Source organism: Microcebus murinus, chromosome 18 (assembly GCF_040939455.1).
Source record: "Microcebus murinus isolate Inina chromosome 18, M.murinus_Inina_mat1.0, whole genome shotgun sequence".
NCBI classification, from domain to species: Eukaryota; Metazoa; Chordata; class Mammalia; order Primates; family Cheirogaleidae; genus Microcebus; species Microcebus murinus.
Window position 1 is genome coordinate 7501249 of NC_134121.1, and position 27121 is coordinate 7528369.

Consider the following 27121-nt stretch of genomic DNA (forward strand, 5'->3'; position numbering starts at 1 on the left):
CTATGGTTTATCATTTCTTTTGCACTGTGGTTTTGCTTCTAAGGCTAGTCAATTAATAGCAGATATTTATTGAGCACAAGATGTTTACAACCAAATTATGAAGAAGAGATAAGACAGATGAAGCACAGTGATTAAAAAGAAGATTGTGAAGTCTTATAATCCATGTGAGCTGCAAAAGTGATATGAGCTCTAGGAGTTCAAAGAGGAGAGAGCGTGGGCCGGTCAAGGAAGACGTGGGGAGGGTATGATTTGATTTGAATCTACTTCTTTTTTAAAAGGGGAAACAGCTTTTAATTCCTTAATTGTGGTAAAATAGATACAACATAAAATTTACCATCTTAAGCATTTTTAAGTGTATACTTCAGTAATGTTAAGTACATTCACATTGTTGTGCAACCATCCTCGCTGTCTCCAGAACTCATCTTGCAAAACTGAAACTCTGTACACCTTGCAAAACTGAAACTCTGTACACCTTGCAAAACTGAAACAACAGCGTTGGGCCTGTTTCTAAGAGAAGCAACATTTAAGCAGATAGAGGGGAGAAGTGACTGTGAATAGAGGTACAGGTACATGCAAAAGCCAGGTTGAATTAGAGGCTTGGATTTGAAGAAGTAATGAGATGTGAAAGGTATGTTGAAGCTGGACTGATCTTGGATAATAGTCTGAGGACTTTGGCCTTTATTTTATAGGCATTGGGAAGCCTTGGACAGGGTGAATGAAGTCTGACCTGTTAGCCTTCTGATGGGTTCCCCTGTCTCCCTCTTTACTTCATTCACCTTGCTGCATGTCACTATCGGTAACTTTCCTAAAATATTCCTTTCATTACCAAATACTGAGTATTTGTCACACATAATGGTCAATACTTAGTAAATATTTGCTCTTTGCTTTAGGAAAATTAATCATGAAATGATTTGAAAGGTAGACTAGACAAGGAAAAAGAGCAGAGAGGAAATAAAGATGGCCAGTTCCTTGGTTTACTGGTTCTGCGCAGTCACTCTTCTGGGTCATCAATAGCCACATTCACACTCTAAAGTTGGGAGAAGCTGGGCAACCCACAGGACCTGGGTTTTCAGGGACAGAACTCTAGATATTCTTACATTTTTTATTTTATTTTAAAATTATACAGGTAAAACATGAATATATCCTCATAAGGTGAAATGTCCCCTCTTGTCTGCCATTTCTGTTGTAATATTATATAAAAATACATAGTTTGTGTGTCTTAAAAACAAAGAGCATCATACTATACCTTTGTTCTGCACTTTGCATTTTTTATTTAATAATGTCTTGATCTTTTCATATCGATATGTCTGTTCTCATACATACATGTATAGAATTGCATAGCATGGGTATAGTTTTTCTAACCACTTTTTTCCATGGAAATTATGGTTCTTTCCAGTTTTTTGGTATTATAATGAACATCCTTTTAAATATCTTTTATTTATTTATTTGAAATGGGGTCTTGCTGTTCCCCAGGCTAGTCTCGAACTCCTGGGCTCAAGAGGTCCTGCCTCAGCCTCCCAAGTACCTGGCATTACAGGTGCACCACCCTGCCTGGCTCCATACCACTTTATACATAGCGTATGTTATTTAAGAATGTAGAAGTGGGTTCGGGTGCAATGGCTTGTGCTTGTAATCCTAGCACTCTGGGAGGCTGAGGTGGGAGGATCACTTGAGCCAGGAGTTTGAGACCAGCATGAGTAAGAGCGAGACCCTGTTCCTACTAAAAATTGAAAAAATTGGCCAGGCATGGTGGCATGCGCCTATAGTCCTAGGTACTTGGGAGGCTGAGGCAAAAGGATTGTTTGAGCCCAGGAGTTTGAGGCTGCAGTGAGTTGTGATGACACCACTGCACTCTAGTTGGGGTGACAGAGTGAGACTTTGTCTCCAAAAAAAAAAAAAAAAAAGTAATAAGTGGAATTGCTGGGTTGAAGGATATTCATATTTTAAATATTAAAAAGCTGCTAAGTTGCCCTCAGAAAGGGTATGCTAGCCTAAAGTTGCCATCAATCCTGTATATAGCACAGTAAACTCAATTACACATGGTATTATCAGTGTTTTTCCGTTTTTTTCCCTTTTGTTTCCTTTACTTCAGTAAGCTGGTCTAGTTATCCAATATCTTTTTTTGACCAATCTGTTGGGCAAAAAGTTTGATTTTTAAAAATTCTGTTACTGCCAGGTGCAAGTAGCTTGAGCCTGTAGTCCCAGCAGTCAAGAGGCTGAGGCAGGAGGATCATTTGAGCCCAGGATTCAAGGATGCAGTGAGCTATGATCGTGCCACTGCACTCCAGCCTGGGTGACACAATGAGACCCCGTCTCTAAGACAATAAATAAAATTTTCATTATTCTGATCACTTATGAGATTGAGGACCTTTTCATGTTTTTTGGTCATTTTTACTTCTTGTTGGTTGCTTGATCATGTCCTTTGCCCATTTTTCTTTGAGCTGTTTGAAAAAATTAGCAAATAAGCGTATTAGTTAATACATTTTTGGAGTTCTCTATCATGTTAAGGATGTTAATCCTTTGTCGTATATTTTGCAAATATCCCCTTTTAATCTGTAGCTTGTTCTTTGCTCATAGGGTTGTTGTTTTTTGTTTTTTTTTTGAGACAGTCTAGCTCTGTTGCCTGGGCTAGAGTGCTGTGGCATCAGCCTAGCTCACAGCAACCTCAAACTTCTGGGCTCAAGCAATCCTTCTGCCTTAGCCTCCCGAGTAGCTGGGACTACAAGCATGCGCCACCATGCCCGGCTAATTTTATATATATATATGTATATATAATTTATTTATTTATTTAGTTGTCCAGCTAATTTCTTTCTATTTTTTTACTAGAGATGGGGTCGTGCTCAGACTGGTTTTGAACTCCTGATCTTGAGCGATCCTCCTGCCCCAGCCTCCTAGAGTGCTAGGATTACAGGCGTGAGCCACCATGCCCAGCCTCTAATTTCTTTCATGATAATGATTATGACACCTTGCGTTTCTAGTTTTAGACTGCTAGATTTTGATAAAGTCTTTATTATGTTTAAGTTGTTTTATCTCTTTTTTTTCTTAAAAGTTATTAGGAATAGTAGCTGTGTTTTGTTATCTTTCAAAAGTATCTATAAATAGAAGGATGTGTTTTTTCTTAATTTGTTTAAGTAATGAGTTCTATTGATGGAATTCCCAAAGGGGAACCATTCTTGCATTCCTGGAGTAATACGCTACTTGGTTATGGAGTAGTGATTCTTTTGATGCACTGCTGGATTCAATTTGCTAATATTTTCTTTGACATTTTTGCATCTGTATTCACAAAATTGTCAGTAGTTTTATTTTTTGTAGTACATTGTGTTTTGTTATGTCTGAGTCAGAGCACTTTTCTATTTTATGCTTTAAATAACACTGAAATTATCTTTAGATAGCTGTAAAACCATCTAGGCTTAAGAACCTTTTAAAATTGGCACAATTACCTTTCTAATTTCTCCTGTGGTTATTGGGTTTGTTCTGTTTTCCTTCTTTAAATCTTCAAGTAAAACATTAATATAGGCCGGGTGCAGTGGCTCACACCTGTAATCCTGGCACTCTAGGAGGCTGAGGTGGGAGGATCACTTGAGGTCAGGAGTTGGAAACAAGCCTGAGCAAGAGCCAGACCTGTCTCTACTAAAAATAGAAAAAATTAGCCAGGCATGGTGGTGCACGCCTGTAGTCCCAGCTACTCAGGAGGCTGAGTCAGGAGAATCACTTGATTCCAGGAGTTTGAGGTTGCTGTGAGCTATGATAAGGCCATTGCACTCAAGGTGGGGCAACAAAGTGAGATCCTGTCTCATAAAAAAAAAAAAAAAAAAAGAAAAGAAAGAAAAAGAGAAAGGAAAGAAAAAGAAAAGAAAAAAGAAAAATTGATATAGTGCACTGCCATTGGATATATAATCCTGTTGTCCATGGGCACCTGGTCTCTGCTTAGTCCTTGTCTCACAGGCGGGTAGACTGGAGCTGTTACTGGGGTGTGGGGGCGGGACCAGTTAGTTGGGGACTTGCTCCGTTTAATGACAGAATTTTTTACTTTGCAAGGACTCAACAAAAGGAGCAGTCTGAAGCTGTGCAGTGGAAGACCACTACCATGGCAACATCAGTCTGTCCTGGGGCCCAACCCCTGTACAAACCCTGGCTCATCCGTCTTTCCTCCGACCCTGGCTAGCGGCACGTCCACCCCCGCCTTGCAGTCGGTCCAGAGCATCATCCTGCACAGGTTTCCCTCATTCTCTCCTAAACTTGGCCAAGAAAGCACCACAGCTGCCTGCGCAGGAAATCCGGATGGGGCAGCGCCTCCTGCAGGTCTTGGATGCACGTGCTTGATGCCGAGGCCTTGGAACATCAAAAGACTGGGTTGCTGCGCCGCGCTCGCTCGCTGGTAGGCCCAGCCAGCTACCCCGGAGGCTGAGCAGGGAGGATCGCTAGAGCCCAGGAGCTCCAGGCCGCAGTGCGTGATGATCGCCCTGTGAATAGCCACTGCGCTCCCGCCTAGCGAGACCACACGCACGCACGCGCACGCGCACGCACACGCACACGGTTTATGTTAATCTTGCAATAATGCCACCATACAGTTTATGGAATTGAAGTGTTTCGACCTTGTTCATTATATTGTGGTAGAGTTTTGTGGTCCTGTATTTGCTTAGGAAATCATCCATTTCCTCTAGATTTGCAATTTTGTTACCATAGAGTTGTGTATAATCTCTCATCATTTTTTCAGTCTTTTCCATTTTGATGGCTATGTGTCCATTCTGTACCTAATAACGACACTTTTATTTTCTCTTTTCTTAATTAGACTTACCATGTGTCTGCTTATTTCATTTTTCAAAGATTTATTATCCTTTACACTATTTTTTGGTTTCACTTATATTATCTTTCATCTGTATTAAATCCTTCCTATTGGTTTATATTTTTTATTTTTTTAAATTGAATCATGCAGTTCACTTATTTTCAATCTTTTTGAAAATAAAGCATTTAAGACTATAAATTAAATACAGATTCCACATAAAATAAGTAATTTTTATTATTTTGTAGAAATTTGTAATATCAATTTTGATTTCCTCTTTGATCCAGGGGTTATTTAGGAAGGGTTTCTTGGGGCTTTGGGGGTCTTTTTAGAGACAGGGTCTCACTTTGTTGCCCAGGCTGGAGTGCAGTGGCACCATCATAGCTCACTGTAACTTTTAACTCCTGGTCTCAAGGGATCCTCCCACCTCAGCCTCCAGAGTAGCTAAGACCACAGGTGCATGCTACCATGCCCAGCTAAGTTTTTGATTTACTTTTTCTTGTAGAGACTGGGTCTCACTATGTTGCCCAGGCTGGTCTCCTGGTCTCAAGCAACCCTCCCACCTTGGGCTCCTAAAGCACTGGGATTACAGGCGTAAGCCATTATACCCAGCCCAGTAAGGGGCTTCTTGATTTCCAAGTAGGGTTGTTCTCCTCCCCTTTTAGTAATTTTATTATTTATGTGCACATTATCTGATCATGATTTAAAAATGTGGCCTGCAAAATCTCTATGATAGGGGGAATTTATTAAGGATTTCTCAGTTGCCAATAAACAAATGACTTTTGCAAATGTTCTATCACATAAGATGTGAATGTTTACTTTATTAAAATGCTCTATGTTTTTACTTTTTGCCAACTTGATTTGCCAAAATTCTGGAAGAATATTAAAGCCTCCTACTATTACTGTGTTTTTTTTTTTTTATAAAGATCTTATTTTTCTGGGAGGTTTTGTTTCATATATCTGGCTACTGTGATGTTTGGTGCATATCGTCTCATGGAGTGAACCTGTTTCATTATAAAATGCCCATTTTTGTTTAGTTTCATGCTTTTTGATGTCATATTCGGCTTGACCTGGATTTATAGTGTTGCTCTTCTTTTTTGTTTGCCTCCTGTATGGTGTATGGCTCATCCTTTATTTTTAGTCTTTGTCACTTTTAGATGTAGCTAGATTTTGTTTTCTAAGTTAACTTGATGGTCTGTTTTGGTAGGGAAATTTAGCCCATTCATATATTTTTAAAGTAATTATCTGATTTTTATATTTTGTATTAATCCCATTATATTTATTACGCTTTATACTTTCCTTCCTCTTTTCTTTCTATTCTTTCTTTGTCAACTTTTAAATTTCTCTTCACTTTCTGCTTTCTCCTCTGTTAATTTGGAAGCTATAAGCTTTTCAGTTCTGTAGGCAGTTACCTTGCAATCCCTCACAATTCAGACTAAACTCTGTGAACTAAAATAAAAGTTTGAGCCCCCTAGCCAACTGAACAGACTCCTTCTTGCCCAAGAAAACTCCAGAAATACCCTAAAGCTGAGTTGCTGGCTATGAGAAGGGAGGTCAGACTCGCCTTTCCATGCTCCCTCCCTTCTTGGAAATGTCCTCTGTAACTCATTAACAGGCCCAAGGCTATGCAAGATGAAACATGAAACCACACCTCAATTTACTCATGAGTCTATGTCCCTGACTTGTCTCTGATTAGCAGACTTCCTTATCTTAACTTAAAACATTCCAAGCCTTTAATGGTGGCACATGCCTGTAGTCCCAGCTACTTGGGAGGCTGAGGCAGAAGGATTGCTTGAGCCAGGAGTTTGAGGTTGCTGTGAGCTAGGCTGACGCCACGGCACTCACTCTAGCCTGGGCAACAAAGTGAGACTCTGTCTCAAAAAAAAAAACATTCCAAGCCTTTAGACAAAGCTTCATTTCTTTAACTAATTACAAATCAAAGAATCTTTAAACCCACCTATAACCTGTAATCCCTACCCCCACTTCAAGATGTCCCACCTTTTGGGGCCAAACCAATGTACACCTTCCATGTATTGATTTATGACTTGACATGTAATCCCTGTCTCCCTAAAATGTATAAAACCAAACAGTAACCCAATCATGGCAAGACCACTTGCTCAAGGTGTCTTGGGTGTGGCTCTAGGCTGTGGTCACTCATACTTGGCTCAGAATAAACCTCTTTAAATTATTTTACAGTTTGGGTTCTTTTCTGTTGACAAGATAGCACCCAATGTGGGGCCCAGAACCTCTCAAAGCAGTAGCTCAAACTCAGCAACAAGTACTGGCATGGCCTCCTTTGAGCTTCTCCTTGGTCAGAACCAATAAGTCGTCTGAGCTCTGGACCTCACATTCTTGGTTGATGGTCCTGGTTTATTCTGAGCTGTTGGTCCTTTTCCCATGAATGTGTTGTTTGGGCTCCTAATTTTGATTTGGAGGTACATTTTAAAGGGTCTTCTCCATTGCCTCTTCCTCCCAAAATTAATCTCAATTGGCTTTTCTTCATATTTTTGAAAGAGGAAACAAAACTGTAACCCAGCCATGGTAAGTTCACTTGCTCAAGGATTCCTGGGCATGGCTCCAGGCCATGATCATTCATACTTGGCTCATAATAAAACTCCAAATTATGTTACAGAGTTTGGGTTCTTTGCTGTTGAAAACCCTAAATAAGTATACTTGTCCACTATTTGTCACCCTGCACCATGAGGCTCTACCTCCATAGCCTCTCCTTGGCCCCAGAGGAGACCTTTAGAATTCTTTCATTTCTCTCCTCTCACTTGGAACTGAGGAATTTCATAGCATATCTGTGTATTTTTTAAAAATATCAAAGCTGCTTAGGATGTGGTGGGCTCTTGCAACGTGCTGGCTCAAGTCTCTTTCAGATTATGGAATTTCTCCTTTATTACCCCCTCCCCCATCTGTAGCTTTTTCTCCTTCTGGAACTTCCATTATTCACATTAGTTTTCCTGGATGTATTTTTCATTCTTTTCCACCATGATTGCCATTTCTTAACTTCTTCCCCTCTTTGTTCTGAGATATATCTTCTAGTTGATATTACACATTACTGATTTGGCCACCACTGAGATGCACCCTTTTTTGTGTGGGCTGGTGCCTGAGCTTTCATTATTGCTTTTGATAGTTTCTTCGGTTAACTGCTACTTGAGTGAGATCTGTCTGCTCCAGGGAATGGAACTCCCCTCCTTCTGAGCCCCCTCAGGTAAGGGTTCCCTTCTTGGTTTTTGTGTTTCCTTAATGGGTCAGGATTCCTGAGTAGTGGCCAAGTCGGGGGAGCTGGCAAGCCATGAGCCCTGTGCTGAGGAGGGGGTGGGCATGGGGGACTCTACTAACCTCAGCACCCTCACCCCACGGCCCTCCTAGGACTCTAAGCAAGTGGATACAGTCCCTCCCAAGGGGATTCTTAATTGAGATCTTTTTTGGTGGGGAGGGAGGGTTTCTTTCTCTGTTTCTTTTTTCCCATGTTCCTTCAAGGAACCATAAAATTCTGATCTTTGCTCTAGGCTTCAAGGCTGCTGCCTAGTCTTACAGGTTGTTAACTACAAAAGATTAATCTGGCTAAGTGGATGCTTAATTCTGTGCCCCTCTGCCAGGCTGTGCCCTGGGGCGGGAGTGTGTCTGCCTGGAGGAAGGGCTGCTTTTTCATAATTTCCACAGGGACATTTTTTTCTTGATAAGACAAGTGTCCCCAGGGCTATATTCCACCTGGAGGGTACTTTTCCTGCCAAGGCATTGCTAGTGGCTGCCCTACAGGCCTCCAGGGACTTTCTTCCCTCCCGTGCTGCTGTCCCTTGGCTCTCTCCTGGCGCCAAGGAGAGCCTAGCGCTGTTCCAGACCCAGAGTAGACCTGAAGCCTCAGGTGCAGCCACCCTCTGAGCATGCTCACTGGCTGCTGTGTGCCGCCCGAGAAGGTGCTAGGATGGAGAGAGGGCCAGTGGGATCTTGCCCTCAAGCACATCCACCTGGCATTCAGTAAATAGAAACACTGGTTTATTTTTAATTAATTTATTACTTAATTAATATTTTAATTAATTTGTCTTTTTAAAAAGTTGGAATGTACAGTAGAACAAAGGTAAAGAGGCAGAAAGTAGGTCTCAAATCTCATAACCCAGAAGCAACTATTGATAATTCTATACATCTTTCTAAACCCAAAGATTTAAAAATATTTTGAATAGGTAATGTATGGACATGGTAACAAAAATTCAAAAGGACAAAAAGTTATCCATCCCCCTCCTCTCACCCAATTGCCTTCTTCAGAGGCAAGTGCTGTTTGCAGAGATATCCTGTATGTCTACACATGCATGTTTACACATGCATGTGTAGACATACATCTTTTCTCACAAATTGTTGCATTCTCTAACACTGCCCTGCATCTTGCTTTTTTCACTTAACAATATGCCTTGGAGATCTTTCCATATAAGTGTATTGCTTTATTTTTTTAAAATAGCTTTATGGTATTTTACTGCATATACTCACAATTTATTTAACCAATCCTTAATTGATGGAAATTGGACTGGTTCAGTATTTTCTATTGTATTATAAACAGTGTTTCGATGTCTACCCTTTTCTTTTTTTGAGACAGTGCGTCTCGCTCTGTTGTCCATATTAGAGTGCAGTGGTGCCATCGTAGCTCACTGCAACCTCCAACTCCTGGGTTCAAGTGATCCTCCTGCCTCTGCCTCCTGAACAGCTGGGACGACAGGCATGTGCTGCCACACCCAGCTAATTTTTTATGAGACAGAGTCTCACTCTGTTGCCTGGGTTGAGAGAGTGCCGTGGCATCAGCCTACCTCACAGCAACCTCAAACTCCTGGGCTCAGGCGATCCTCCTGCCTCTGCCTCCCGAACAGCTGGGACGACAGGCATGCCACCATGCCCAGCTAATTTTTTCTACTTTAGTAGAGACAGGGTCTCGCTCTCACTCAGGCTGGTCTCGAACTCCTGAGCTCAAATGATCCACTCGCCTCGGCCTTCCAGGGTGCTAGGATTACAGGCATGAGCCACTGCGCCCAGCCAGCATTGTTTCTTTATATAATTGAAATCACACTGGCTATACATGTTTTTTAAACTTCACATTATATCAAAAGTATTTCTCAAATCAAAAGTATTAATAAACAACAATAAAAAAATCCTTTAAAACTATAAATGTTCATTGTCGAAAGATGACCTTTAGTTAGTATTTACCTTTTGGATATATATCCTTTGATATATATATATGTGTGTGTGTGTGTGTTATATTTGTACAAAATGTACATTCATTTAGCAAAAATGGGATTTGTACAATTCCGAACCTGCTTTTAAAAATTTAAGATAGTGCACTGTAATCCTAGCACTCTGGGAGGCTGAGGCAGGTGGATCATTCAAGGTCAGGAGTTCGAAACCAGCCTGAGCAAGAGCGAGACCCCTGTCTCTACTAAAAATAGAAAGAAATTAATTGGCCAACTAAAAATATATAGAAAAAATTATCCGGGCATGGTAGCTCATGCCTGTAGTCCCAGCCACTTGGGAGGCTGAGGCAGGAGGATTGCTTGAGCCTAGGAGTTTGAGGTTGCTGTGAGCTAGACTGACGCCACGGCACTCACTCTAGCCTGGGCAACAAAGTGAGACTCTGTCTCAAAAAAAAAAAATTTAAGATAGTGCAAACATTTACATTTTTCCTTGTTTCAAAATACAATTGCATCCCTGGATTTTTCCAGTTTTGCTATTGTAAGTAATACTCTCATGATCTTATACTGTGTGTATCATTTTGACTTTCTAAATATTCCCTAGGTCATAGGGAATGCATATTTAAAAAGCTCTTAGTACACATTGAGAATTGCTGTCCAGAAAGGCAAGGTCAGTGTCTGCCTTCCCAGTAGCAGGACAGAAGTCAGCCTGTCCTACGACACTCTAGCCAGTGTTTGTGACTTGCTTCTGGTCACACTATATGAAGGCTATTAGGAGCTGTTGACAGTTTTTAAGTAGACAAATCAATAATCAGATCTGCATTTTCGATTGCAGCGTCAGGGCCTAATAGCTCTGTCAGTCTCCTGTGGTCCCTAGGAGGCGTTCTAGACAATGGCGGCACTGAGCAGAGCAGAGCGGGTTTGGGTGGAGAGGCTGAACAAGCAGGTCTCTAACTGCTGCTATGGAGAAAGCAATTCAGGGCTTCCTCTAACAGAGGGAATGCTCACTGGGCAGTGCAGACCAGCCCCTTTCTTACGCACCTTCATGACTCCTCTAGTTCAGTTTTCTGACGTTGAGACTGCTATGATTCTCTCTCATTTTGCAGATGAGAGAACTGAGGCAGAGAAAGGTTCAGCACCTTGCCTATGGTTACGTCGCTGGTCATTGTGGCTTCGAACCCAGGATCACCAACCTGTGCTCTTCACCACTATGGGTCCCTGCCACAGGCCACTTCTGGGACCATTAACTGGACTCTAAGAGTAATTTGCAAGCCAGACCTTTCAGAGAGCTTCTGTTTACAAGACAATTTTTTTATTTTTTGAAGACAGGGTCTCACTCTGTTACCCAGGCTGGAGTGCAGTGGCACGATCATCACTTAATTCCTAGGCTCAAGTGATCCTCCCACCTCAGCCTCCTGAGTAGCTGGGACTATAGGCATACGCCACCATGCCCAGCTAATTTTTTTCATTTTTTTAGAGATGGGTCTCACTAAGTTGCCTGGCTGTTCTCAAATTTGTGTCCTCAAGCAATTCTCCCACCTCAGCCTCCCAAGTTGCTGGGAATACAGGTGTGAGCCACCATGCCCAGCATGTAGGACAATTTTAAGACATCAGGTTCTTGAATGTTAAAAAATGAAAAAGTTCCAAATTTCTCTTCTTATTTCTTACTTCCCCAAAAGACTGAGAGCTGAGAAATTGAACTGTAAGCTCTCTGAGGCAGGCCCATGCAATCGTCTCTGTATAAACCGTGCCCCCTCAGTGCTCTGCACATGGATGCTCCGGTCAATGACTGTCGAGTCAAACAGAGCAAGTTTTCCTTGGATAAAAGTTCTGATAAATAGGCCACAAAGAAAAATTAAAAGAATTATGGTTAAACTAATTCTACATAGACTATTGCATTTTGTGTGTGTGTGTTTGGTGAGCCCACGTTAGAAACTATGTAAAAATCACATCTGTGAAGTGTTTTTAGGGCACTTTTACACTCATTTATGATAACAGTGACCTGCCCAGGCTCTGTGCTAGGTTTTCAACATACACTGTGCCATCATGCAAATCGTTTTCACAAGGACTTGAGACGCTAGCAGGGTACCTATTATTATCCTTGGGTTGCTTTGTTTTTGGTTCTTTGGGTTTTTTCCAGAGGAGGAAGCTGAGGTCTGGACAGCGCCCGGCCGCCATGGGCTCCCTTTTGCAGAGGCTGCTCTAGGTGGGCTCTCCTCTGGCTCAGGCAAATACGCCAGCGCCAGGCCAGGTCCCCTGTGCTTCCTGGTCTCTTTCCCCCTTTGTTCCTTGAATCTGAAAACTCTTCAAGGCTTCAGAGGAAGTGCAGTGAGTTGATTCTCATGTACCGGGAGAACAGAACATAGAGGCGGCGGAACCAGAGGAGCTGGCTGCGGTGGCAGGACATGGCTCTCTAGAAGAATCAAAGAGAACCAGTTATGGAACACTTGCACTCGAGCTGTTTCCATTACTTTCAGTTCTGGCCTCCTCACCTTTAATCCTTCCTCCCACTGAAATACTTTATGCCTTATCCTTATATGGCTTCTTCCTATAACCCAGGAGCCCTCTGGACTGGCCTCCAGTCACCACCTCCCTTTCCCATCCTGCACGTACTTCCCTGGGATTACAGCAGATGATGCTAACAGAAGCCAGAGCACTCATCCTAAGACACCGGGAAACTGGCAGAACAGTCCTCGCGCCCATCTCAACACTAACAACCCAGTAAGTTAAGTACGATTAGTATTGCTTTTTAAAAAATAAACAGACGAGGAAACTCATCAATCTCAAATAGCTAGCAGGAAGTAGAGCTGAGACTGGAACTCAGAGCCTGCACTCTTAATCACTTTGCTCCTCCCCACACGCCCGGACACATCCAAGCAGCGTGTGTCACGCGAAGCAGCCCTGGAGCACCGTGCCCAGCTCCGCCGCGCCAGGTAATCCGGGGAGATACAGCCACCACCCGGAGAAGAAGAAAAGGAATGGCACGCAGGTATGGGCTGCACTTCCCACTCCGTGGGGGAGATGTATATTGTCATTCAGACTTAGTATAGTTCTTTTTTGAAGCAGAATACATTATAGCAACTGATTTAACTAGTTTAAGTTGCTGATGGCTAACAAACAAAAAAGCTCCCCAAGGGATAGCCTAAAAATAAATAAATAAATAAAATAAAAGGTTGCTGCCTGTCTTTCTCTAAGTATTAATACCATAGTTAAACAGCCTCTCTAAGCTAGTATCATTGTGAACTTTTATGTAAAGAACTCATTTTATATTTACTGTTAGAACATACATGACTTTAGAGATATGAACACCTGTAATGACCAAGCTTTAACTGGTAAAGGGAATTCGGGCAGAACTATCACCACAGGAAATACTCAGGCAAAACGCTACACAGCATTGTTTCCACAGGAAATACAACTGAAAAGTTTAAATCAAAGATATTGTCAAATAAAATGGGTTTATCAACTGACAGAATGGTGTTAAAATTTTAAAGACCATAATAAAAATTAAATGTTTAGCAAAACATTGACAGAAGGGATGAACTCTGTAGTCCAAATCACACTTGATTTTTCTACTTGTAATAATTACCAAGTGGCAAGGGTGTTTCATATCATGCTATCTACTGAGACCCCTCATCTTTCCATGACTGTCAGCACTTATTCAATAAGATGGGCACTTACAGAAATTATCTGTTGCCAACGTGGATTTTTCCGAGCTATATTTTTCTATTAATTTTTATTCATATTTTCCAAGGGACTAATAAAACATACCAAATTTTATGGGCGATTTTGTATTTCTGCTTTTTCCCCTCTTTTGAAGCATTTTCACTACATATCCTTCAAAACTGTGATTTTACTGGTTAGATAGTACTGTATCCTTCAGTTCCTATTTTAGCTATTATAAATTATTCTAATGATCATCCTTGCACATATATTTCTGGACATATCTTTGTTCATTTGCTTAGGATTAAATTCTAGAAATAAAAATTATTGGGTCAGAGTAGGTGTGAGTCTATTAAATTATATAAATAATACATGATTATCTTTTAAAATGTTTAAAGATTAAAAAGAAAAAAATTAAACTCACCTAAAGTCACACCATCCAGAGGTAATTAGTTTCTTTGATTTTTTTTCATGTATATGTGTATGTGTAAAATGTATTACATTATATATACATTGCCCTATAACCTGTTTTCACTTAATGTATCAAGAATCTCAAAAAATAGGAACAATTTCTGAGAAGACTTCTACCATTCATTACTATTGCATCCCAGAAAGGCTGTAGCAAGTTTCATACCTATTTCATTTAAATCTTAAACAGGGGGGCATGGGCAATATACGTAACATTAACATTTGTACCCCCATAATATGCTGAAATAATAAAAAAAAAAGAAAAAAAAGTTTAAACAATGGGTTCTATTAATATCATTTGATCCTTTCCACTTTGCTCGCAAAAAGTTATTTTATTTTATTTTCTTATCCTCAAAATAATTCCATTCTTCTGACATGGTCAAGATGAGGCAGAGAAGTCATGTGTTCTGTTCTAAACATACAGCAATGACACCAATATAGACACAACAAGAAAGGCATGAGCAGCTCAGAACTCAGAGCAGCAGCACCCTGAACCCCAGGGACACTAATCTAGGTGTGAGAACGGCCGAGATGGAGGGTGCGTGGGCGGGGGTTCTGCCAGAGAGGGTCCCCACACTTGAAGCTTGGGTCCTGCTAGAACCAGGGTCTCCGTAGCCTCTGAGAAGAGGCTGGTGAAGAAATGCTGTCCACTGGGCGGCCAGCTGCAGTGCACGGCCAGTCCGATGCCTGAGACCGGCACTGAGCCGAGCTACCTACTGGCTCAGAGGCGGCCGGGCCTGCTGTCAGAGGATCCGACTCTGGCCTTCCAGCAACTGCAAACTCTCAGCACAGAGGAAGAGGGTAAAAACGTCCCAAATTCAACAACCAAAAATATCTTCCCGCTCATTATAAAAATTACTAAAGGAAATGCATCAGCAAAAAGTGAACCCAGAGGAAATGTGTGGGACACAGGAACCATAGGGGGCCAGGAGTCCCCTGTGCAACAGTGACAATACTGTGAGCCACAACATCAATGGCAGGTGGTCACGTGCAGTTAAAACACATAATTTCTTGTGCTAAGGAGGACGAATACCGAATAACTCTATACTTCGAATTTTATAGTTATGGATGGTATTAAAATTTTAGCAGTCACACAAACAGCAGGGAAAATGAGGAAGAGGGGCCGTGCAAAACCTGACCAACCCAACAGAAGGCAGGAAATGGGGGAGAGGGGAGAAATGGTTTAGAAAACACAAAATTAGATAGTAAATGTAAGTCCAAATACTAAATATACTCCCTATAAGATATTTCAGAGCAGGATTTTAAAAAAATCCAACTATATGCTACTTTCAGAAAACACAACTAGGCCGGGCGAGGTGGCTCATGCCTGTAATCCTAGCACTCTGGGAGGCCGAGACAGGCGGATTGCTCGAGATCAGGAGTTCGAAACCCGCCTGAGCAAGAGTGAGACCTCCGTCTCTACTATAAATAGGAAGAAATTAATTGGCCAACTAATATATATAGAAAAAATTAGCCGGGCATGGTGGGGCATGCCTGTAGTCCCAGCTACTCGGGAGGCTGAGGCAGGAGGATTGCTTGAGCCCAGGAGTTTGAGGTTGCTGTGAGCTAGGCTGACGCCACGGCACTCACTGTATCCTGGGCAACAAAGTGAGACTCTGTCTCAAAAAAAAAAGAAAACACAACTAAAAATCACAACAAAAGCCTTCAAAATTATGATTTTTACCAGTTATATTGTACTGTATCATTCAGCTCCTGAATATTACTTCCTAATATTAAAGGATTAAAGAAACAAAAAGATAAATCATGCAGATACTACCTAAAGAAAGGTAGTATAGCAATATTATTAAAATAGTATGTAAGTCAGAAACCATTACTAAAGAGAGACATTATAGGGTAATAAAGGGAATAATCTGCTAACAAGGTATAAGAGCTTTGATTTTTTTTCTGCACCTAAAAACACATTAAGTAAAAATTGATAAAGACAAATGGACACATCCTGATTCAAGATGGGAGATCTTTACATACTTGTATCAGAAAGTAATAAATCAAAAGGTAAAAAAAAAGATGCAAAAGTTTTGACCTGTAAGGCTGAGGTGGGAGGATTGCTTAAGGCCAGGAGGTTGACACCAGGCTGAGTAACATAGTGAGACCCCATCTCTACAAAAAATACAAAAGTTAGCCAGGCTTGGTGATGCACACCTGTTGTCCCAGCCACTCAGCAGGCTCAGGTGGGAGGATCGCTTGAGCCCAGGAGTTTGAGGTTGCTGTGAGCTGTGATGATGCCACTGCACTCCAGCCCAGGCAACAGAGTGAAACCCTGTCTCCAAAAAAAGTTTGGACCAACACTAAGCTTGATCTACTAGTTATATCTAGAACCCAGAATGCAACAAGTAGAGAACATATGTTCTTTTTAGGAACACATATTAACATTTACAAAAACTAATCATAAATTAAGGCACTAAGGAAATCTCAATAAATTTTTAAAAATCAGTATTATGTAAACCACATTTCCAGACCACAAAGCTATTAAATTATAAATCAACAACCAAAAGACCACATGCACACAAACATCTATCCAGTCGATTGTCACTATTTGTAGTAGTTATGTTCTATAAAGGCACTGAGGACACTGAGGGAGTGGCTACTAAACCATCGCTCCTAGGGGAAACACAGGGCTGGGTTCTTGTAAGCCTCTGGCCACATTTTCATCAACAGATCAATATCGATCAACATATGACTTTGTTTTATGTGTTTCTACTTCAAAACTTCTTATGTAATATATATTGTTGATTCATTAGCATTGAACTCATGGCCAATAGCACCATGACTCATGCCTAAATGAAGCTTATCAAACACATGTAAGCCTCTTGTGCTTAGGAACACAAGACAACACTTTAGCACCATTCTTAGAGGCCATTTTAAACAACAAAATTTTTTTTTTTTTTTGAGACAGAGTCTCACTTTGTTGTCCAGGCTAGAGTGAGTGCCGTGGCGTCAGCCTAGCTCACAGCAACCTCAAACTCCTGGGCTTGAGTGATCCTTCTGCCTCAGCCTCCCGAGTAGCTGGGACTACAGGCATGCGCCACCATGCCCGGCTAATTTTTTATATATATATATCAGTTGGCCAATTAATTTCTTTCTATTTATAGTAGAGACGGGGTCTCGCTCTTGCTCAGGCTGGTTTTGAACTCCTGACCTTGAGCAATCCGCCCGCCTCGGCCTCCCAAGAGCTAGGATTACAGGCGTGAGCCACAGCGCCCGGCCCAAACAACAAAATTTAAAAACCCACAAAAATGAGAAAAATGGGGCATTAAATATACCAGGAAAAGGACGTCTGTTTACAGCATGAGAGCTGAAACAAGAAGGCGAGTGTTGCCTATTCAACCTTGCTTGGGAGCATGCACGTGTGCATCGTGACTCAGGTTTTTCACTGCTCTGTGTCTGTGAGTGACCACAAAAGCATCCGAGAGTATTGATTTTGAAGTTATAAATGAATTTTAGCAAGTATAGGCACACTCACGAATATGGAACTATGAACAATGAGGACTGACACACACTTTTTTTTTTTTTTTTTTTTTGAGACAGTCTCACTTTCTTGCCTGGGCTAGAGTGAGTGCCATGGCATCAGCCTAGCTCACAGCAACCTCAAACTCCTGGGCTCAGGCGATCCTTCTGCCTCGGCCTCTCAAGTAGCTGGGACTATAGGCATGTGCCACCATACCCAGCTAATTTTTTTCTATATATGTTCTTAGTTGACCAATTAATTTCTTTCTATTTTGGATAGAGACGGGGTCTCGCTCTTGCTCAGGCTGGTTTCAAACTCCTGACCTTGAGCGATCGCCCATCTCAGCCTCCCAGAGTGCTAGGATTATAGGCATGAGCCACCTCGCCCAGCCCATTTGTAATCTATAAACTACACCCCTAAAAACCTCATAGATTAAATAGGAACTCACAATGGAAACTATAAATTACTTATAACTAAATGGCAGTGGGAGAACCATGAAACTTGTCAAGTGTAGCTAAAGGAATACCTCCAGGGAAATTAATAGTATTAAAGTGTATTTTTCTTAAAGATCAAAAATGAAAATGAAGCTAACCTTTCAAGTTCAAGAGATTTAAAAAAAAATAGAATAAAACATAAATGAAGACAGAAATAAAAAAGCACAAAATTAATGAACTATAGAGGAAACGAGAATATGAGATGGGGTGGGGGTCTCACTTTGTTGCCCAAGCCAGCCTTGAACTCCTGGGTTCCAGCGACTGTCCCACCTCAGCCTCCTGAGTAGCTGAGACTACGCATGCACCACCACGCCTGGCTCAGCTCTCAGTTTTCCCTCCCTGCTCCCCTTTCCTCAGCGATGGACTCATGTCCACTGGGGTTGCACCTGGAGACAAACTGGGGAACAAGTCTCCTGCGCTTGCCGTCTCCCTAATGATGGTGGCACTCAGAGCCACCGCCCCACTGACAGCTGAGAGTGTCCCTAGCAGGGCCTCCCTGGGCCCAGCTCTCCCGCAGCTGGCAAAGCGGCTTCTGCGGGCTGCCCCCTGGCTCTCCACAGAGCCTCCCACAGCTCTGAATCCTCCTGGGCTCACGCTGGGAGCACTGCTCTGTGTGTAACAGTGAAAAACTGGTAAATCAACTGTCCGACTATAAGGGATTCGTGATGTATTTTATGGCACAGCCATACAATGGCATAATAGGCAGCCAATATAACTCGAATACTTAATCACACATGAGAAAATGTTCATAACATATTGTTAAAGCAGGTTTTAAACAGTAAGCACTGTGTGATCGCATTTAAAAAATATATATATATATAGCATACATATTAAAAATGCTCAACATCTCTAATCATCAGAGAAATGCAAATCAAAACCACAATGAGATACCACCTAACCCCAGTGAGAATGGCCTGTATCAAGAAATCCCAAAACAACAAATGCTGGCGAGGAGGTGGAGAGACAGGAACACTCTTACACTGCTGGTGGGACTGCAAATTAGTGCAACCTTTGTGGAAAAGAATTTGGAGATACCTCAAACAGCTAGAAACAGAAATACCATTCAACCCAGCAATAGCATTGTTAGGCACCTACCCAAAAGAGCATAAGACATTCTATTATAAAGACATCTGCACCCGAATGTTTATGGCAGCACAATTCACTATTGCAAGGACGTGGAAACAACCCGAGTGCCCATCAATTCATGAGTGGATAATCAAAATATGGTATATGCTCACAATGGAATATTACTCAATTCTAAGAAACAACAGCCAGCTAGCACTGTTTATATATCCTGGATTAAGCTTAAGCCTGTTATCCAAAGTGAAGCGACACAAGATCAGGAAAATGGGCTCCACGTGTACTCGCCATCAAATTGGTGCTGACTGATTGACACTATGGTGCTCACATGGTGGTGGTGCTCACCAGGGATTCGGGGGTGGGAGGAGACCACATCTGAGGGATGTGGGGAGCACTGTGGAGGGGGAGGGCTTACCTCTAACCCTTCATAGGGAGAGGCAAAGATATGAAATGTAACCAAAATGTCAAAAAAAAACAAAAAACGTTTATGGGGGGGCGGGAGGGGAGGGGGGAGGGGAAGGGTGTATACCTACATAATGAGTGCGGTGTGCACCACCAGGAGGATGGACACACTTGAAGCTCTGCCATGGCGGGGGTGGGGAGGGATGGCAAGGGCAATATATGTACCCTTAACAATATTTGTACCCCCATAATATGATGAAATAAAAAGGAAAAAAAATATATATATATATATAAAGAGTAGGATGTAGCCCACTATGTTAACAATGATTACCTCTGAGTGGTGGGATTGCAGGTAATTTTTCTTATTTTCATTTTCTTCCTGATGCTTTTATGTAGTTCTAGATTGTCTACAATGAGCATGTGTTATTTACTTTTTAAAAAAGCATATTATTGTTATTATTATTATTTTTTTTTTATTTCGGCATATTATGGGGGTACAGATTTTAAGGTTTCAATAAATCCCCTTTTCCCCCCTCCCCCCACAAGTCTGAGTCTCCATCATGACCATCCCCCAGATGGTGCACATCTCACTCATTATGTATGTATATACCCGCCCCCCTCCCCCCTCCCACCTGCCCAATACCCTATTACTGTAGTACTTATGTGACCACTTAGGTGCGTTATTATTTTTAATTGAAGCAGATCTTGCTATGTTGCCCCGGCTGGTCTTGAACTCCTGGGCTCAAGCAATCCTCCTGCCTCAGCCTCCTGAGTAGCTGGGACTATAGCCATGAGCCACCACGCCCATCTTCACTTTCATAATCAGAAAAGAAGGCCAAAGTCATTGAAAATCTATGTCTCCCAAGGTCCAGCCTGCTCCTCACAGTCAGGCACAGACGCTGAGCCACCATGGAAGGCCTTCGCTCCGGGCCTCTGCAGGGCAGGGCTTTGAGGAGCCGGGGGTCTGGGGCACGGATCTAAGTCGAGGTGACCAGGAATTTGCCATCCTCACCTTGGCCCGTGCCACTTCTGCGCTGGTGAGCACGAAGAGGACGTCCCGGGCGTGGAGCAGGGACCAGGGCAGGTCCAGGAGGGAGAGGTACTTGCGCAGCACATTCACAGACTGCAGCGTGAGCACGGAGCACCCTGGTGGGAGGGCGGGGACAGTGAGGAGCCTGGTGGCCCCAGCCAGACTCCCCCCAGCACCCTCCCTCTCCCCTGTGGCTCAGAGAAGGGCAGGCCGGTGGCCGCAGGGTTGCCAGGTGTCGCCATGGCACCAAAGCTGCTCTTTGCCCATCATTCCCGGGGCCAGGAAGAACAAAAGGGCCACTGAAGACCCGGCTGGCTACCTGCCACCCGCCACGTGCCCTCACAAGAAGTGGCTGGTTGCTCGGGTTGGGATCTGGCTACCTCAAGGCCAAGGGAAAGGTGATGGGGACAGGAATTGCTGTACCGGGAGGGCAGAGACCTGGCTGCAGCTCTGTCACTCAAGGACTGACGACAGACTTGACATTGTCCCTTAACCACTCTGAGCCTCAAGTTTTCTTAATCCGTGAAATGGTGTTGACAGTGTGAGACCTGCCTGTGTCACAGGGTTGATAAAAGAATGAAATGGACTAGTCACGTTTTTAAGGACCGTACAGTTTGGCGGGCTCAGTCGGCCCACACAGAAAGGGCACATACTACGTTTTCCTACATTGAATCATCAAATCGCTCCTGCGGGATATGACAGACCAGAAACTGGCTCAGAGAGGCTAAGCCTGGTGTCAATGCAGTGAATGGCAGGTGGGGTCAGACACCCTCCCGAGGGTTAGGAAGAGTCCCACTCAAGCACATGAGTCCATCAAGCACCTGTCAGTCATTTACAACCTGGCTAATTAATTGGGGGATGGGACGTGAGTTCGGGGACAAACAGGAAGAATGCCAGGGGTGGAAAAGACCTACCCCGGGAGAGAGCTTGTCGCGAGGGGCAAGCCCGGCTCCCTGGTCATCGGAGGCAGCCCTGCTGCAGGCACGTGCCCGGGACCTCCCGGCCTCTGCGCGGCCTGGGACAGCCCTCTGCATGTTTGCAAATTTCTCTCGGGTAAGTTTTTAGAGGGAGAAAGTGGCAGCCTTTAGAAAGAGGGACAGGCCTTACCTTTAGGTAACTTCCCTTCTGAGTGCAGGGCCCTGGAGGAGGGAAAGGGCAGAACAAGAGAGTGAGATCGCAAGGGGTCTGTAGGGAACAGAGGGGCCGTGGCGGAGGCTGGCCCTGCCCGTGGTCCCCTCCACAGGGGCTCCCAGGTGGTTTCCTTCCCGTAAGTCACCACACAGACTTCCAGGACTCCACACCTCTGGCTATAGCTGAGGGGCCAGGTGGGCACCTTGCCCAAGGACAGCCAATCGGAGGCCGGTCTGTGGCTCCCGGCGCCCTGGTCCCAGCTTCGCCCTTAGAGGATGGAGGTAGCTACTTGGGGCTCTTCAAAGTTTTTCTCTTGAAATTGCGAGTATGGTAGGGGAATATTTTTGAACTCCTGACCTTGAGCGATCCGCCCGCCTTGGTCTCCCTGAGTGCTAGGATTACAGGCGTGAGCCACCGTGGCCAAGTAGGGGAATATACTCTTTCTTCCTGATATTTCCTTTCTCCTTTCCACCTCCCCACTCCACCCTTCTGACAGGGCTGGCCATTCTGCCTGCAGGGGGCGAGGCGGGCGCAGGCGCTGAGGGACAGCTGGCAAACTGTGGAACCGCCTGCCCGCACAGCCTGAGAAGTGGAAAAACCTGCAATAGGTTTCTGGGACCCTGAGAGTGACCTGACTTGTCCCTCACTTTGGGCAGAGCCCTGGGGCCATTCTGAGTATGAGCTGGTCAGGGGACCCAGGAGAGGGGCAGCGCTGGAGGTGCACGCCCCGAAGTCACCCTCCCGGCCCTTAACGCCCAGAGGACTCTGCTCCAAGAAGGGTCAGGTTGGGAGCGTGGCGACCACATGGTTGGGGAGACCACGCGTGGGCTGCCCCATTTTCCCATGCATCTCCACAGAAAACTGCATCTCGCACTGTGACTGGGGGTGTGTCTTTCCTGAACGTGAAGGGACCCGATGCCCTGAGCAGCACGTCTCCTCCACGGCTGCGGCCTCTGGCTGGCCGGGAAGCGGGCAGTCTTTACAAGAGGGGACAGCGGTCTGGCCTGCCCTAATCCCACGGCAGCGGCACAGAGAGCCGTCTGGAGGGACCACATGGGTGACCATTTCCATTCATAGCACCTTCCACTAGGCGATGTACAATTTAGGGACAAGACGGGAGGGTCCTCGGGTTGGACTGGTCACTCGCATCTGACAGAGTAACGAGCGGAGAGCCAGGATGCCAGGGTCCCAGTGCTGCCGCTGCCATCGCTCAGCCGTGCCGTGCCGGGCAGACACGCCGCGGCCGCAGTACGGGAGGTGGTTGGAGCTCCCGGCGGGTGAGGTCCTGTCCAACTCCACGTGTCACCTGCTCTAGCCTGAGAGCATCGGGCCTGTTTAGAAGAAGGTGTCCGATAGGCCCTTCCCTTCAGGAGCCAGGGCGGCCCCCACACCGCTGGTCAGGGGCCCAAGAGAAGCACTTCACTGGAGGACAGGAGACATGGTCCATGTCTGTGTGACCCTATGTCATCACTCAGTATTTTGGGGTTCCATTTCGTTTTTACAAGTAAAACGTACATAACTATCAGTAGAATAGGGTGACTGTGAAGAACAAATGAGATTTCATGTTATCTGTGTATATACTCCTTCTCCAAAGAAAGATTTGAGGTAGTGAACAAAATCCATAATGGAAGATGATGCAATAAGTCATCTTATGGGAAGGGGAAAGAAGCCGGGAGGCAACCGAGTCACAGAACTCATTTGTCAAAGTCTCATCCATGGGCTACAGGAGCTGCAAACGTACCCCATTTTCAGTGTCCAGAGGGTAAAAACAATTCAGCTGCATAGGGGACGGGCCCTCCCGCCAGGACTCGAGAGAGATTTCTCGGACAGGACGTGGTGAGACGTAGTGAGCAACTGGACAATCCCGCAGTGACTTTCATGGGGCTCAGGGAACACGAGGGAAAGTGCTCTAGAAACCGGGAACCCTGAGCAAAATGAGCCACCCATCACCAGAGAGCCATACCTCACAGCCGCGTACAGGGCCACGTGGTTGCTGTGGCCGCTGACTCCCCCTGCGTCGAAAGTCACCACCTGCGGAGAAACACAGGCCCACTCGTGACTGTCTAGGGCTTTCTCCACCGCCCGCTCCAGAGCAGCCCTCCATTCCCTGGGGAGGAAAGGAGCTCGCGGAACCCTGAAACTTGTCACGCCGGGCACACCCGAGCTGACTGCCGAGCAGCTCGGTGGCGCGCCGCCGTTGCTTGGTGATTGCGTGGAGACGGCTCCTGTGGGTTTGGCTGTCTACTCTTGCTCCTGCAGCGGAGCACCTGCAGTTCAGCAAAGGCAGAAATGCGGGGTCAGGTGTCTTTGTTGCTTATCTGCTTGCCGTTTCTCAGCACATTTGTGCTCCTGGCTGGCGCCGCGTGAACTCTGTTCGTGCTCACGTGGCCTGATTTATTTGGTTTCTTTCCCTCATGCCATACAAGGGCACAAAACCTTTGAGGGACAATGTCCACCACACCCCCAGGGTGAGTTCATGGAAAAAGCCTATTATTCAGAGACTGCCTCTTTTTCCATTTTCACAGACTTATCAACATATTTTATTAACCACAAGCTCAGTCTAGGTTCCAACATTTCATTTCTGCACAGATGGATTAAAAGAACCAGGCCGGGCGCGGTGGCTCACGCCTGTAATCCTAGCTCTCTGGGAGGCCGAGGCGGGCGGATTGCTCAAGGTCAGGAGTTCAAAACCAGCCTGAGCAAGAGCGAGACCCCGTCTCTACTATAAATAGAAAGAAACTAATTGGCCAACTAATATATATAGAAAAAATTAGCCGGGCATGGTGGCGCATGCCTGTAGTCCCAGCTACTTGGGAGGCTGAGGCAGAAGGATCGCTCGAGCCCAGTAGTTTGAGGTTGCTGTGAGCCAGGCTGACGCCACGGCACTCACTCTAGCCTGGGCAACAAAATGAGACTCTGTCTCCAAAAAAAAAAAAAAAGAACCAAAGCATAGTTTAAATAATAATGATAATGGTAATAACAATAATAAGTATAACTTGAATAATAAAAGAAATCTAAGACAGTAAACAAGGACTCATGAAAAGAAAGGACGAAGGAACCTGGAACTGGGGTTGGATAGGCTGGGAAGGGATTCACTCGGTCCATTTTCAAACTGTAAAATGTGTCACCTTCATGCATAGGAAATCCCGTGTGATAATAAGAGCAGTGACACTTGCCGAGCACAGGTCCAACCCCCTCTCACACGGCGGAGGCTGAGGCCGCAGAGGCCAGAGGCCGCAGAGGCCAGAGGCCGCAGCCGGGTGGCCTTGCGGGGCGCAGGGGGCCGCGGGAGAAAGCGCGCTCGCGCATCGGCGCCGCGCACGCCCCCTCCGACGGCGGCTGGTGGCTGCGTGGGTTCAGACAAGCCGCCTCGCCCGGGGTCTGGACGTCCCCTCTGTGAGGCAGTGGCCTGGGTGCAGCCACGCACGGGCTAGCAGGGTTCGCACGAGAGCCACGTGGGCCCCAAGTGAAAGGACAAGAACACAGTTGACGTCCTCGTTCGTGGCACCAAACGCACACGCCCGTTTTTAGTCATGCAGAAGACACTTCAGGGTCCTGTCATTGCGCCTCAGCGTCCCCGCCGTGACCCTCAGTGCCCGCCAGCGTTCTCGCCATGACCCTCAGTGTCCACCACAGGTTCCCGCCGTGACCCTCAGTGCCCGCCACGTGTTCCCGCCGTGACCCTCAGTGCCCGCCAGCGTTCCCGCCGTGACCCTCAGTGTCCCCCACACGTTCCCGCCGTGACCCTCAGTGTCCCCCACGCGTTCCCGCCGTGACCCTCAGTGCCCGCCAGCGTTCCCGCCGTGACCCTCAGTGTCCACCACAGGTTCCCGCCGTGACCCTCAGTGTCCAGCACGCGTTCCCGCCGTGACCCTCAGTGTCCCCCACGCGTTCCCGCCGTGACCCTCAGTGTCCCCCACGCGTTCCCGCCGTGACCCTCAGTGTCCCCCACGCGTTCCCGCCGTGACCCTCAGTGTCCCCCACGCGTTCCCGCCGTGACCCTCAGTGCCCGCCACGCGTTCCCGCCGTGACCCTCAGTGTCCCCCACGCGTTCCCGCCGTGACCCTCAGTGTACCCCACGCGTTCCCGCCCTGACCCTCAGTGTCCCCCACGCGTTCCCGCCGTGACCCTCAGTGTACCCCACACGTTCCCGCCGTGACCCTCAGTGTACCCCACACGTTCCCGCCGTGACCCTCAGTGTCCCCCACGCGTTCCCGCCGTGACCCTCAGTGTACCCCACACGTTCCCGCCCTGACCCTCAGTGTCCCCCACGCGTTCCCGCCGTGACCCTCAGTGCCCCCCACGCGTTCCCGCCGTGACCCTCAGTGTCCCCCACAGGTTCCCGCCGTGACCCTCAGTGTCCCCCACGCGTTCCCGCCGTGACCCTCAGTGTCCACCACGCGTTCCCGCCCTGACCCTCAGTGTACCCCACGCGTTCCCGCCCTGACCCTCAGTGTACCCCACACGTTCCCGCCGTGACCCTCAGTGTCCGCCTCGCGTTCCCGCCCTGACCCTCAGTGTACCCCACGCGTTCCCGCCCTGACCCTCAGTGTACCCCACACGTTCCCGCCGTGACCCTCAGTGTCCACCACGCGTTCCCGCCCTGACCCTCAGTGTACCCCACACGTTCCCGCCCTGACCCTCAGTGTCCCCCACACGTTCCCGCCGTGACCCTCAGTGCCCCCCACGCGTTCCCGCCGTGACCCTCAGTGTCCCCCACAGGTTCCCGCCGTGACCCTCAGTGTCCCCCACGCGTTCCCGCCGTGACCCTCAGTGTCCACCACGCGTTCCCGCCGTGACCCTCAGTGTCCGCCACGCGTTCCCGCCCTGACCCTCAGTGTCCCCCACGCGTTCCCGCCGTGACCCTCACGCGTTCCCGCCGTGACCCTCAGTGTCCGCCACGCGTTCCCGCCCTGACCCTCAGTGTCCCCCACGCGTTCCCGCCGTGACCCTCAGTGTCCCCCACAGGTTCCCGCCGTGACCCTCAGTGTCCCCCACGCGTTCCCGCCGTGACCCTCAGTGTCCCCCACAGGTTCCCGCCGTGACCCTCAGTGTCCACCACGAGTTCCCGCCGTGACCCTCAGTGCCCGCCAGCGTTCCCGCCGTGACCCTCAGTGTCCACCACAGGTTCCCGCCGTGACCCTCAGTGTCCACCACGCGTAACCGCCGTGACCCTCAGTGCCCGCCAGCGTTCCCGCCGTGACCCTCAGTGTCCACCACAGGTTCCCGCCGTGACCCTCAGTGTCCACCACGCATTCCCGCCGTGACCCTCAGTGTCCCCCACGCGTTCCCGCCGTGACCCTCAGTGTCCGCCAGCGTTCCCGCCGTGACCCTCAGTGTCCCCCACGCGTTCCCGCCGTGACCCTCAGTGTCCCCCACGCGTTCCCGCCGTGACCCTCAGTGTCCCCCACGTGTTCCCGCCGTGACCCT

The 27121-nt window shown here is 46.4% G+C and overlaps 1 protein-coding gene across 3 annotated transcripts in view; it reads right to left on the reverse strand.

The window, feature by feature from the left end:
- Positions 1–9: 9 nt before the first annotated feature.
- PIGL (phosphatidylinositol glycan anchor biosynthesis class L) overlaps positions 10–27121 on the reverse strand; it is an 85325-nt gene continuing 58213 nt past the window's right edge. The window contains exons 4-7 of one of the 3 annotated variants that reach the window (XM_075994051.1): positions 23655–23722; positions 21668–21699; positions 20543–20676; positions 10–2441 (exon numbers count right to left, since the gene is read on the reverse strand). In XM_075994051.1, coding sequence (XP_075850166.1) covers positions 2373–2441; positions 20543–20676; positions 21668–21699; positions 23655–23722 — 303 coding nt within the window. In that variant the 3' untranslated portion in view covers positions 10–2372. Of the gene's footprint in view, positions 2442–12070; positions 12374–20542; positions 20677–21667; positions 21700–23654; positions 23723–27121 lie in introns of those variants that run through there. The other 2 variants (XM_012747868.3, XM_075994052.1) reach the window with 2 other exon arrangements.